At 36.2% G+C, this 13,954-nt stretch overlaps 2 protein-coding genes across 7 annotated transcripts in view; both read right to left on the reverse strand.

Annotated features, from left to right (window-relative positions):
- Positions 1-6,200, reverse strand: part of LOC116461863 (coiled-coil domain-containing protein 7-like) — a 286,960-nt gene extending 280,760 nt beyond the window's left edge. Inside the window, 1 exon segment of the mRNA XM_058436561.1 lies at positions 6,156-6,200. The gene's annotated coding sequence lies outside the window, so the exon portion shown is untranslated.
- The window catches only part of LOC116461870 (coiled-coil domain-containing protein 7), a 204,172-nt gene that overhangs the window by 28,698 nt on the left and 161,520 nt on the right, over positions 1-13,954 (reverse strand). For 3 of the 6 annotated variants that reach the window (XM_058436562.1, XM_058436564.1, XM_058436563.1), the window contains exons 16-17: positions 13,064-13,288; positions 8,779-8,813 (exon numbers count right to left, since the gene is read on the reverse strand). In XM_058436562.1, coding sequence (XP_058292545.1) covers positions 8,779-8,813; positions 13,064-13,288 — 260 coding nt within the window. Of the gene's footprint in view, positions 1-8,774; positions 8,814-13,063; positions 13,289-13,954 lie in introns of those variants that run through there. The other 3 variants (XM_058436566.1, XM_058436565.1, XR_009212861.1) reach the window with 3 other exon arrangements.

The raw sequence follows: 13,954 nt of genomic DNA on the forward strand, positions 1-13,954 counted from the left end.
GATAGCATTAGGAGATATGCCTAATGCTAAATGACAAGTTAATGGGTGCAGCACACCAACATGGCACAGGTATACATATGCAACAAACCTGCACGTTGTGCACATGTACCCTAAAACTTAAAGTATAATAATAATAAAATAAAATAAAAAATAAATAAAAATCAATTTTATAGAAAAATTTCAATATAGGTGTTATAAAAGTCAAAAGTTATAAATATTTTGATAGTTTTTAAAAAGTACAATTAATGTTGATCAAAATATTCATAGTGACTAGTTTTAGGCTCAACTGAAAAGAAAGTCAAAAAATTTTAAAGATTCAGTCAAAATCCAAGATGACTAAGAGCCTCGAAAAGATAAAAGGTTAAAATACTTGAAATTATTAACTTAAAGAAAATTAGGTTGATGGACTGCTTAGAAATGGTTTGTAAATGTGTAAATAATTCTTATGCTGACAATGTTGACTAGCTACATCTAGCTCCACCAGCAATGCTATTACTGAAATAATCAGAAATGGAACTCAAACTATGGGGAAATTATATAGGATAAAAGAAAAACTATTCTCATACTAGAAAAAAAGTTATCAGTTAATGAGAATGACAAACATGTTTCTGAATGGCCTCAGTTAATATCTCCCTTCCCCACTTGGTAGCTTGGCAGCGACTCTCAAGGTCCTTCATTGATATCTGCAATATTGCAATGTGCTCTGCTCGCTATTCTGCTTGTAAGTTTTTCTCAATAAACCTTGTTACGTGTAGCTACTGGTATGTGACTCGTGTATGTTATAGCTTTTGAAAAACAGAGAGTTTGGGCTACCACTGAAGTGGGAAATAACCCCATTGGAAGCCTTATACCAGACAAATTACTAAGTTGAAATGGCCAATATCTCAGTGTCCATGTCTTATATAGTCTTAAAAACTCAAGAAAGAACAAATTGCTTGTTCTCAGTGAGAATGGCTATAGAGATCAGGTAGCTATGGAATTATGGGACACCATAATCTCAGATTAAGTAGGATGTTTCTTTTGGATTTTTACCATGCACATTTTCCCTTTGCTCATTTTGCTTTGCATCCTTTTTATGTAATAAATCATGGTCATTGTAATGACTATATGATGAGTGCTGTGAGCTGTCCTAGTGAGGGGAGTAGTCTTGGGGAACCCTAACACACAAGGCTACTATTTTTGTACTCTGTATTAATACTGTTTGCTGTTTCTTTCTCAGATTATGTAATTGATAAGGACATTCTGAATTATTAAACTGAGAACAGGTACACAGCCATATTAGTTGGATAATTATCTATTGATAACCTCCATAATGGCTGGCCAAGCACATGGTGAAAACCTCTCTGAACTGGCAAGATCAGTCCATAATATTTCATACAGGAAGCATAAAAATAAGATATTTTTCAAACAAAATGTAATGGATGCACTATGCAATGCTAGTCTGTTTGGTTAAGAAAAAAAAAAAAAAAACTAGTACTAGACACTCCATAGTGGACTACTGAAACTTAAACAAAGAAAGAAACAGCTCTATTTACTCCAGTCTCTGTCATTACACAAGCTATAGAATAGATTGCTGCCACTACTGACACACATACGTAGATGAGGATTTGGCAAGATATGCCGAGATTAGTATATATACCTTTAATAATCCTTCTTGAGAATGTTTTAATTCCTGTTATACATTTTCAATGTGGGACAAAACCTAGTAAAATGTGCATTACTAGCAATCTCCAGATATTATATCACACTGATGACTGTGATCAACACCGAAGAAACATTACATGTTGTCTAGGCATACCTGATTAAAGATAACTTTAAATGATCCAGGGCCCTGTTATTCAGATAAATTTGGAGAAGCAGTCATCATCTGGACAGCATCAAAAAGATACATTCTATATCATGTAAAGCAAGCATCCCCAACCCCCGGACCACAAACTTGTACCAGTCCATGGCCTGTTAGGAACTGGGCAACACAACAGGAGGTGAGCGGCGAGTAAGCAAGCAAAGCTTCCTCTGTATTTACAGCCACTCTCCCATCGCTTGCATTACCACCTGAGCTCCACCTCCTGTCAGATCAGCAGCCGCATTAGATTCTCACAGGAGCACAAATCCTATTGTTAACCTCACATGTGAGGGATCTAGGTTGCGTGCTCCTTCTGAGAACCTAATATCTGATGATCTGTCACTGTCTCCCATCACCCCCAGATGGGACCATCTAGTTGCAGGAAAACAAGCTCAGGGCTCCCACTGACTCTACATTAAGGTGAGTTGTATAATTATTTCATTATATATTATAATGAAATAATAATAATAATAAAGTGTACAATAAAGGTAATGTGCTTGAATCATCCTGAAACCACCCCCTCCATCCTGGTCCGTGGAGTCTTCCACGAAACTGGTCCCTGGTGCTAAAAAGGCTGGAAACTGCTGGTGTAAAGGAAAATTTATCGGGCCTCCAGTCCCAACCACAAATGATTTTCCTTGTTAGGTAGTGGTGACATCACATTCTACACCTGGTGATTCTTCAAAGCACTATATCAATGCAACTAATTTCAAATAGAAGCCCACATATTAACATGCCTTGGAAGAGGTCTAGGCATCATAAAAACAAGTTCTTACTTTAGATTTTGCCATATATTTCAAACTCATGGGATTACACATACCTGTAAGAAACCATTTTCTGACGGAAGCTTTTGGCAAAAATACTTCAAGTTATTTGTCATTTCCTACATCTTTGGACGAAATGATTTTCTTCTCCTGCTGAGTGGCACATGCCAGTGACTGCTAGCCTATTACTGAGCCCTAATGGGGCAGACTTTTCTCACTCTTCAACCTGACATTCCTATCCCATTATGGGTCTTCTCTAATCCAAAATCTGATAAGGTGGTACATGCCCAGGAAAATTCTATTAAAAGGGGGATATAGCACATCCAATCAATTAGACCTTAGACAAATTCATAAAATATGGCCTTACACTCACATGTACAGAGATCCCTCTGCTGTTTTAAACAAGCCATTGACTGAGTAAGGCACTTGCCTGAAAGATTTGCCACCTGACAAGAAAGCATGATTCACTAATAGAAAAGCCTCTCTCAAAGGTCAAAAAATCTTATGGAGTGATACATTCCTTCACCATAATGATGGTGAGTTGTTGAGATCCTATGGTATTGGACATTCTTCAAAACTGGGTAAACTTCAGGCATTCTTCATGGCCATAGAGCACAATCTCCTCAGATTGACTGAATTGCAATATTATAAAGACTAATGAGCCATTAGTAATGAGCCTAGTTACACTGTCAGGCTATTGGGTTCCCTAGGACAGAACACTTTATTTTATTTTATTTTAATTTTTTTGAGATGGAGTGTCACTCTGTCACCCAGTGGCATGATCTCAGCTCACTGCAACCTCTGCCTCCCAGGTTCAAGTGATTCCTCTGCCTCAGCCTCCTAAGTAGCTGGGACTACAGGCGCACGTGACCATGCCCAGCTAATTTTCGTATTTTTAGTAGAGATGGGGTTTCACCATATTGGCCAGGCTGGTCTTGAACTCCTGACCTCGTGATCTGCCTGCCTCAGCCTCCCCAAAGTGCTGGGATTACAGGTGTGAGCCACCACGGCTGGCCAACAGAACTCTTTACACATGCTTTTCTGAGGTAACCTTTGCCCAAGGAAATAGTTACAACAACTTAGTCACAAGCTCAATTCTTATATTCTATGTGTATATGTCCATGAGAAAGAACTGAATCTAAAGGAAAACATGTGACATGAAAAAGCCAAGTAAGAATGTGTGACCATCATCTCCAGTATAGTCTTGGGTCCCTGTTCAAATCCATCCCGCTATGAAGGAACACAATGGCCAATAAGGAATTTATTCAAAAGACATAGAAGTCTTTAGGAAGCTGAGGTGCAAAAAGTCTCTGAGTCCAGGAGTTCTAGACCAGGCTGGGCAACATAGGGAGACTGCGTCTCTATAAAAAATAAAACAATTTTCTGGGCATGATGGTGCATGTCTGTGGTCCCCACCAATCAGACGGCTAAGGTGGGAGGATGTCTTCAGTGTGGGAGGTGAAGATGAAGTAAGCCATGATGGTGCCACTGCACTCCAGCCTAGGGGACAAAGTGATACCCTATTTCAAAAAAAAAAAAAAAAAAGACACACAGGCCACTGTTGTCCATCAAGCTTATTCTACTTGCCATTTAAGGCAGCCTCTTTGAAAACAACCTCCACAAGGCTTGTCAGTCCACTTTTCCCTAACTGTTTACAAGCTATAGGCTACCATACAAAGCAAGGGCCCCTCTTACCATGGTTAAACTCCAAAGCACCTAGAAGTTAGGGAATAGAGAAAAATATCATTTCAAGAGGAATAGCATACTCCTCTTCTTTTTTTTTTTTTTACCCCCTTTGCTTTGACCTCAGTGCATGGGAACGCACAACATATTGCTCATTTAAAAGCATCAGATGGTGCTGCAGACATCCTCTTTGAAACCTGCAGGTGACCTATGATGGCAAAATGGTAACTCTGGGGTCCCCACTGAACTATCATTCCAGACAAAGGACAATCTGGCTCATCTCCATGGAGAAAAACAGATCTGTTTGTCAGATGTGAACATATCTGACCCTGGGAAATGGTTGGCGGTGGATGTTCAAGGGAGATGATGAACTACTTTCTCTTTCCTATGGCAGATATGGAACAGACATTCCTAAACAAAGGTATCTGTGCTTGGCCAGGAAAAAGAGTTCATAATGTGAACTTATTAGGATGTTGGTTCTACATCCTCATCTAAACCAGCTGGTGACCTTACTAATATTCTTCTCCCAGACAATACTAAGGAAATTGGTATGCTCAGGACCAGGTGTCAGCCAGGGCTAATGGACAGATCTATAATAATGAGTCTCCAAGATCAAAGGGTAGACAGCAGTGAGACAAATCTTTATTTACGGATGGTCCCAGTGATGCTCTTTCTTCCCTCTTTTTGTGGTTTCACAGAGCTGGCTCACCAGGACTGCTTGACTCACGGATACCAGCTATATTGGTATACAAAGTACGTACTCCCTCCTTTTTCCAACAAGGCCATTGCCCCAGTAAGGAAGCTCTCAGTGATACATGGTTGATTAGGTGCTCTCTATGCCCTCCCAATTCCCCTATAATTTTGTGAAGTGATATGTGAGAAGGGGGTTCCTCTCAGGAGCATCCTCTATGGTGAATCCAGCTTTGCTTAATCTAAGTCTATTTCTCTGTGGAATAATGACAGCTCAGGGGATATTGTATCCTCTATTGCTTCCTGAATTGCAAGGTTTCCTCTATAAAATCTACCTTATGCCTACTATTTGGGTCACTAGTAATATGCCCCTTGTATAACAGTTAACTGAGGATATTAAAAGCTCCTCTAGTCTAGATCTTTTAGTTATAAATTTTCATTTGTAGAAATCTATTTTGATAAAAATTGAAAAGAAACAAAATATTTTAACAGCTTTTATTTCACAATTAGATAATGCCTTTTCTTCATTGTTAATACCTTCCTTGACCACCCAATCTAAATTATCCTTCCCTGTGACTGTCAGATATGTAGTTTCATTATCTTCATGTATTAGTCTCTAAAATTATCTTGTCCATTTATTTTTACTTGTTTATTTTTTGTCTCTCCTGTTATAATGTAAGTACCACAAGAGAAGGCATCTTATCTGTTTGACTTTTCAGTAAAACACAATACCCAAAAGACAATTGGACATATGAAGGTGACAAAAGTATCTGTTGAATGAGTTGGGTGAATAAATGAATGAGTAAATTTAACAGCTAATCATCTAATCTATGGAGAAAAAAATGGACATGTTCCAACACGCTTCTCTAGTTTTGTGTTTTATAGCAAACCCAAGTAATAATGAAAGTCCTAATGAAAGTATTTAGAAACAAATAGGTTGACTGTCTAACTCTTAAAAATACAACACCATGAATTAGTTCACATTTTCATTTCTAAAAAGTGTGAATTTCAATGCTGCAAAACATTTAAGAAAAGCTAACAACGCACATGATGTGAAACAATAAATTATCAAAATCTATTGTTTGATTAACTATTTACTGCTAACTCCTTCCCTAAGCCAAAATAAACTGATAAATGTTGTAAAGAGCAAAAATGTACTTTATTGTAAGCAATACCATGTATCTGCTCAGGTGGGGTCTCCTTACTTCGCTCCCATCCACTCTCTGAAGGTTTGGGAGACTTTTCCAAAGTATTTCAGAAACTCTATTAGGATCTAAGAAGTAACCCAAAATGAAGGTTGATGAATAATATTGTGCCATGTGCTTAAAAGTTTGAATTTTTATTATATTTAGCAATATAATATAATATGTAATATATTATATTATATTATTATATAATATATAATAATTAACCTAAAGCTATTAAGTGCAATTCTATAAAACCTATCAAGCTGAAACAACCTATTTCATCTCATATTTCCCATTATTGTCCTTACTCTAGGATCCAAACAAAATGAATTTTTGGCCTCTTCCTGAGCACACTGTATAGATTCTAAACATCTTCGTCTTTGCCTCAAAGCAAAGTTCTGTCCACTTGGCACACCCTTTCCTCACATTTCCCTGTTAAAATCCAACCCAACCATCTTTCTTATATTAAATGGTATGTAATTCTTAATCCAGTCAGAAATAGCTTTTCCTCTTCTTTGATGTAGCTTCCCGGTAATGTTTTATAGAATGCAACGTTTGCATTATACTTCACTTATTTTTGTACATGTCTAGTCGGCCCTACTAGACTGTTAATATGCATTGAGAGCAATGACCATATATTTGAAGCCCTTTATATCCCATAATACCCAGCACAGTGCCTTGCACAGCATGGATGCTCAGGTCAGTGTTTCCTCATTAGAGCTAAACTGAATTGAAATGAATTAAAATAATCTTCCTCCTGAAGTTATTACATCAATCAACATTTCTAGGGGGAAAAAGGCATTTAAGAGGAATTATTTGATATATTCATTCTATGATTTTTTTTAATCTTGATGTCCTATATTCCCTATCATCCTCATTCTGTTGTTCTCCATTGAACCCTTCTTCCATTCTATCACTTCCCATTAAAATTCTAAAATGTGACTTATCAGAAAAGTAGAATGAGGGCTGGCAGGGGTAGTAACTCACTAGGTAACATTATCATAACCCCTCTTTAAGATTTTTCCAAACACCCATGGAAAGTAATTGAGACTGCCTTACCATGTCTTCATAGAGACCAGAAACTCTCTTTAAAATGCTTTTTGTAAGCCAATGTTTCTATTTTCTGAGATTTACCAATGTACAAAGAGCCTATCACATTTATCAGCAGCAACTAAATGTTCAATATTAAAACAACTTATATCAAAAGTTAACCACCTCATGTTCTTCAGGGTGATAAACTACTGGCTCTGCAGGATTCTCAAAGGCTATACGTCACCATGATTGCATGGGAAACTATAGTAGTATTCCATGCTCTACCATAATCTGAGTATGGATATAAGAGCACTAGCTGGGCATAGTGGCTCACGCCTGTAATCCCGGCACTTTGGGAGTCTGAGGTGGGTGGATCACTTGAGGACAGGAGTTTGAGACCAGCCTGGCCAACATGGCGAAACCCCGTCTCTACTAAAAATATAAAAATTAGCCAGGCATGGTGGCGGGCGCCTGTAATCCCAGCTACTGGGGAGGCTGAGGCAGGAGAATCACTTGAACCCGGGAGGCGGAGGTTGCAGTGAGCCGAGATCATGCCACTGCCCTCCAGCCTGGGCAATTAAGAGCGAGACTCCATCTGAAAAAAAAAAAAAAAAAAGCACCATGCTTTTGCTTTATTCCTTCCTATTTCTACATGATACATAAGTTCCCATTACTGTTGAAGATAATTATTAATACTTTTTCTTATGCATTCTCAAATGTTTATAATACTGACTATACACATTTAAAATATGAATAAGTCAATAATAAGAAACCAACCATAATAAGTTTGCAAAGCAACAAGTGGACTGATGTCTAATTTTGTCTTGGACATTGTATTTAAAACATACAGTTTTTAGTATATGTTTAGTTAGTATTTAAAACATATAAACATTCACTACAAACATTTAAAATGAACATTTTTAAAACTTCTGGCCATTAATCATTACACTTATTACCTAATTCTTGCTAATTCACCTGGGTCTATAATCCATAAATATTTAAAATGGCAATGAAGTACATAAATGCATACTTCTAGATAATTCCTCTTTACTCCATGGTAATGTGAATCAAGAAAGTATGTGAGTCAATCATAATATACTAATCAAAGAGACTCACTAGTGAAAGCCATAAGATTTAATTGGATGAATCAATCAACTCAATTATTTATGTGTATGCATGTACATATATATGTGTGCGTATAGTAACTGAGTTAAAATGGAAGGTGAAAATGATTTTTCAATAAGTTGTTTATGTATCTAGCTCATGCATCTTGATAACTAAGTTGAAAATAAGGGTTAGTTCCTCACTATCTGGAAATTTTAATTGCTGTTGTCAGAACAAAATAGTGGGTTTGTACATTGTCCTTAATTTAAATTTAAATTTAAATTTTTCATTTAATTTTGATTTTTGACTGCATCAACTCTTCTAACTTTGATATCTAAAGTTTCTAACATTTTCTACTCAAAATTAGTTTCAAAAAGTTTTGTGACATTAAATTTAGAATGGTTATTTTCATTACTTAGATATGTGAACTGATAAAGATTAGAAAATGAGAACAAATTTTTAAAAAGTGTTTTACCTTTTTTCAATCAGTCTTCCGCTTTGGGCAGTGATCTGTGATAAAGATAATACTACATTTAAAAATATCAAGTATGCATATGAAATGTTTACATTCAGTCATTTAGAAAAATATCATTTAAGGTAGTTTTTTAATATGACAATTTTGTAAGATTAAGGTATTGAAAAAGCAAAGAAATTATCATATTTTAGCATTGGAAGAGACACTATAGAAGGAAGTAGGCCCTAAAATTACACTTGTATTTCTAAATTAAGAGCAAATCAGGTTTTATACTTTCAGTAAACAAAAAAAATTTTTTTGAGTTAAAGAAAAGCATGTTTATTAGAGCAACAGAGTACAAGAAAATAGCTGCTCCATAGACAGAGCAGGCCTGCTCCATAGGCAGAGTAGCTCAAAATTTATTTTAAACTTATCTATTACATAATTATCTAATTCTTTTAAATATTCTTGTTGAAGGGTTTATAATGCTAATATTATATATAATAAACTGTGGAGGTACTTTTTGTAATTTATCAATTTTAAAATAAGTATACTGAGAATACATGTTCAAATATGTTTACAGAAGTATGTAACCAAAAGTGTTAGGCCAGCTGGGCAAGGTGGCTCACACCTGTAATACCAGCACTTTGGGAGGCCAAGGCAGGCAGATCACCTGAGGTCAGGAGTTCAAGACTAGCCTGGCCAACACGGCGAAACCTCCTCTCCACTAAACATACAAAAATTAGCTGAGTGTGGTGGTGGGCACCTGTAATCCCAGCTACTCAGGAGGCTGAGACACGAGAATTGTCTGAACCTGAACCAAGGAGGCAGAGGTTGCAGTGAGCCAAGATCTCACCATTGCACTCCAGTCTGGGCAACAGAGTGAGACTCTGTCTCAAAAAAAACAAAAAACAAAAAAAAAAAGGCCAGTGACCTTAAAAGTGTGATTTTTATTAATAAATTACCTCTGGTGAAAATAATACATATTTTGCTATAGCATAAATGTTGATTCTAGGTTTTATTCTGGACCTGATTTTCATCTAATTCAGTTTCTTTTATGCAGAGATCAACTGGTTTTATCCTTATTCCCCTGTGGCAAAGACTCCTAAATGGTCAACAATGTAGTTAAATGTAGCAAATAGAACGTGAGAAAAAAGAATGTGCATCTCCAGCCAGGTCAATGAAAATTACTCATGTTTGTCCTCCATATTCTTTTCTGATAGCTAGATAACTATGCCTAGTGTGGCTCAGGAAGCCACATGTGAGATGGCAAACCTTCCATATGCCAGGATACCTTAACAACCCTGTGGAGCAGAACTCCCTACCACAAACACTGACGTTGAACTTCGTTGGACTATTAACACCAGGAAAGAAGCTTCCATTGTGTTTGAGCCATCATACATTTTGTGTCTATATGTCATAATAGTCACAATAGTTATTCTATATACTAACTAATAAATCACCAAGGATTTTCAACTAGCCACCAACATGGAAACTGGCCTGGAAAGAGAGAGACCAATTAGAGTCCTGATGGGAGCTTGACTAACAGACCTGTCAGTAATATTGAGAAAACTGGACAGAATTTGATGAATAATTGGATCAAGACAAAGGAAAAGAAGAAATAACAGTGATGCTGGACTTTCTAGTTTCAGCAATTAGATGGATGAGGATGCCAGGAGACTGAATACTGAGAGATAAAGCAGGTCTGAGAAGAACGCAATTGGTTCATTTGGGGACATGGTGAATTCTAGATGTTTGAAGCCCATTGAAATACAAAAATTCAGTACGTTAATGAATAATAGGTCTGGAAATCAGGTGTTATTCGAGTTAGAGATAAGAGATTTATATGGCCCTAGAAGCCATGAAGGTATATGAGCATGTTCAGAAAGAGTATATGGAATAAAAAGAAACTCTAGGACAAAACCCAGAGAAGTACTAACATTTAAAGAATGAGCAGAGCAAGAGGAGACAAAAGAGGTGTCCCAAAAATATATAAGGAAAATCAAATAATTATGCTGTTTCTCAAACTATAGACTATATATGTACCCCAGAACTTAAAGTATAACACAAAAATATTAAAAAATAAATGATTAAACATAGTTAAATGCTGCTAAGAGGACAAATGAGATTGATTAAATTATAAATCATCTGGCCAGGTGTGGTAGCTCATGCCTGTAATCTCAGCACTTTGGGAGGCTGAGGCAGGTGGATCACCTGAGGTCAGGAGTTCGAGACTAGCCTGGCCAACATGGTGAAACTCCATCTCTGCTAAAAATATAAAAAATTAGCCAGGCATGGTGTCAGGCTCCTGTAATCTCAGCTACTTGGGAGGCTGAGGCAGAAGAATCACTTGAATCCGGGAGGCGGAGGTTGCAGTGAGCTGAGATCACACCATTGCACTCCAGCCTGGGCAACAAGAGAGAAACTCCATCTCAAAAAATAAACTATAAAGCATCCTTCAGAATAGCATCAAATAGATTTGTTGTAACCTCAGCAAAAACAGTTTTAATACAGTGATTGAGAAAGAAGATTACAGTTAAATTACGATAAGAACATGGACAGTGAGTACAAACTTCTATTACATCAAAATCTCCAATAATGGTATCTCCTGTTTCACTATTACCAGAACAAGCCATCTGAATACATGACATTATATACATCATCTATGCAAAGAACCTAGCATATAGTAGATGTTTTATTAATGAATGTTAAGCTAGATACATAAGAAGACAGGTGTGTATTGATCTATATATAAACCCACTAAAATGAGAATCACTTATGTGAAAGCAATGTGATGTTTCGGTTACTGTTCTGCTCAGGTCCATTTTACTATTTAACTTTTTCTGTCATATATAAAAATCTTTGTTTTGGATTAGCAGATAAATACTGGGAAATAGAAAACAATAAAGCTTTTAACAAAGCAAGTTTCAAATGCAGCCATATAGACAAGCAAAGAAGATATCTTCAGATGTGATTTTGGAGCTAGAAAGACCTGAATTTGAAATCTAACTCAGTATTACTTACTGTAACGTGGCATGGCTAATTTTTTAAAGCTTTAGTTTCATTCTCAAAATGGAGGTGCTAATAGCTATTTTATGGTCTTGTGTAAATGACTAGCCCATATACATAGATATAAAATAGCTAACAGATTTTATAATAATGGCAGATATAAAATGACTAGCAGATTTTAAATTGTGCTGCTTCTTTTGTTCTTTGTCTTAAAGCAGCTGACAGACAATCCTATATTTCTTTATTTTCATTTTTATTTTTTTTGAGACGGAGTCTCGCTCTGTCGCCCAGGCTGGAGTGCAGTGGCGCGATCTCGGCTCACTGCAACCTCTGCCTCCCGGGTTCATGCCTTTCTCCTGCCTCAGCCTCCCTAGTAGCTGGGACTACAGGTGCCCGCCACCACGCCCGGCTAATTTTTTGTATTTTTAGTAGAGATGGAGTTTCACAGTGTTAGCCAGGATGGTCTCAATCTCCTGACCTCGTGATCCACCCACCTCGGCCTCCCAAAGTGCTGGCATTACAGGTGAGAGCCACCGTGCCTGGCCATATTTCTTTAAATATATGTTTTTATATTCAATTCAGTGTACCTTACTCCATTTATATACATGATCTAACAACTTTAATAATTTTTATTGCCCTTGGAGAAACTATCTTTATTATTTATCTTTCCAGGAAGAAGTTGAGGTAGTTCACAATAAAAATTATACACAAAAAGAGAAGGTAAAAATAAAGAACTCAAATCTCAGATGCTTATGTGGTCATTCAAAATCAGTATATATTTAAGTCATAGTTTGGTATTCAAATATAATAATATATCAAATAATAATATCAAATAATAATAATGAGTTGACATATACAGAAGATAAAGGGCAAAAGTAAAAACAAATCCAAAGGCCAGGCGCGGTGGCTCATGCCTGTAATCCCAACACTTTGGGAGGCCAAGGCAGGCAGATCATGAGGTCAGGAGATCGAGACCATCCTGGCCAACATAGTGAAACCCCATCTCTACTAAAAATACAAAAATTAGCCGGGCATGGTGGCACATGCCTGTGATCCCAGCTACTCAGGAGGCGGAGGCAGGACAATCCTTTGAACCAGGGAGTTGGAGGTTGCAGTGAGCCGAGATCGCACCACAGCACTCTAGCCTGGCAACAGAGCAAGACTCTGTCTCAAAAAAAAAAAACCAAAAACAGAGGCACAAATTTTTAAATAACATATATGAATGAAGTAAATAATAATACAAAAGACAAATTTCTCACAACATATACTACTGTCTCCATTTTGGTTATTTCCTCACCTGTGGATATTCTTGGATTTTATCACTTGTCCTTTGTCCACCTGAATCTGAAACCAGTGATTTTCTTGCTTCTTTCTCCAATGGTATATTTTTTGAATCTTCACCTTTAACTTTTGTTTGACTATTACCCACTCGCATTGTTGTCTCAGTTTTCCCCTCACTTTTAAGTAACTTCTTCTCTTGATTTAGGAAATAGTTAAGTTGATGCTTAGCTTTTTCAGCTTCCTGTTTTTAAAAAAGTACCAGTTTATTAAGCATTTTCTGATATTTTCCTGCCAATACTACCACATTCAGGAATCTACATATATTTATGCCTACATGATTTCTCAACTCATTTTTACTGAGTTGAAGGGAGCAAAGGTAAGCTATTGGTATAACTGATACTTTAACAATTCCACAGTTAAAATCAGAAGTTGTGAAGAAACCTCTTCCAACTTTGAGGGCTATTTTTATACCCAGGAGTTTTTCCTGGCTGTTATTTTTAAGGCTCTAATCATTATACAGGCAAAATAAAAATTCATATAAGGTATATATTATAAAAACTGATAGACTATAAGAAGGATAATTAGTGCCTATAATATCAAAGAATGAAATAAAATGTGAAAAACAATTTATTTATTCTGGAATAAAAGTCCCCTTAAAAATGTCACTTTTTATAATTTTTAGTCATACAATTAACTTACTTATATAAAAGAATATATAAACAAAAAGAAAATTCATAATCTCACCTCATAAAGAAAAATTACTATTAACATTTTGAGATATTCTTTAAATTTTTCTAAATATAGTTAATACATATATTATATATTATGTTACATATTATATATATTTTATATAATATATTATATATAATATATAATACAATATATTATTATATATAATATATAATAT

Source organism: Hylobates moloch, unplaced genomic scaffold (genome assembly GCF_009828535.3).
Source record: "Hylobates moloch isolate HMO894 unplaced genomic scaffold, HMol_V3 SCAFFOLD_3, whole genome shotgun sequence".
Classification (NCBI taxonomy): Eukaryota; Metazoa; Chordata; class Mammalia; order Primates; family Hylobatidae; genus Hylobates; species Hylobates moloch.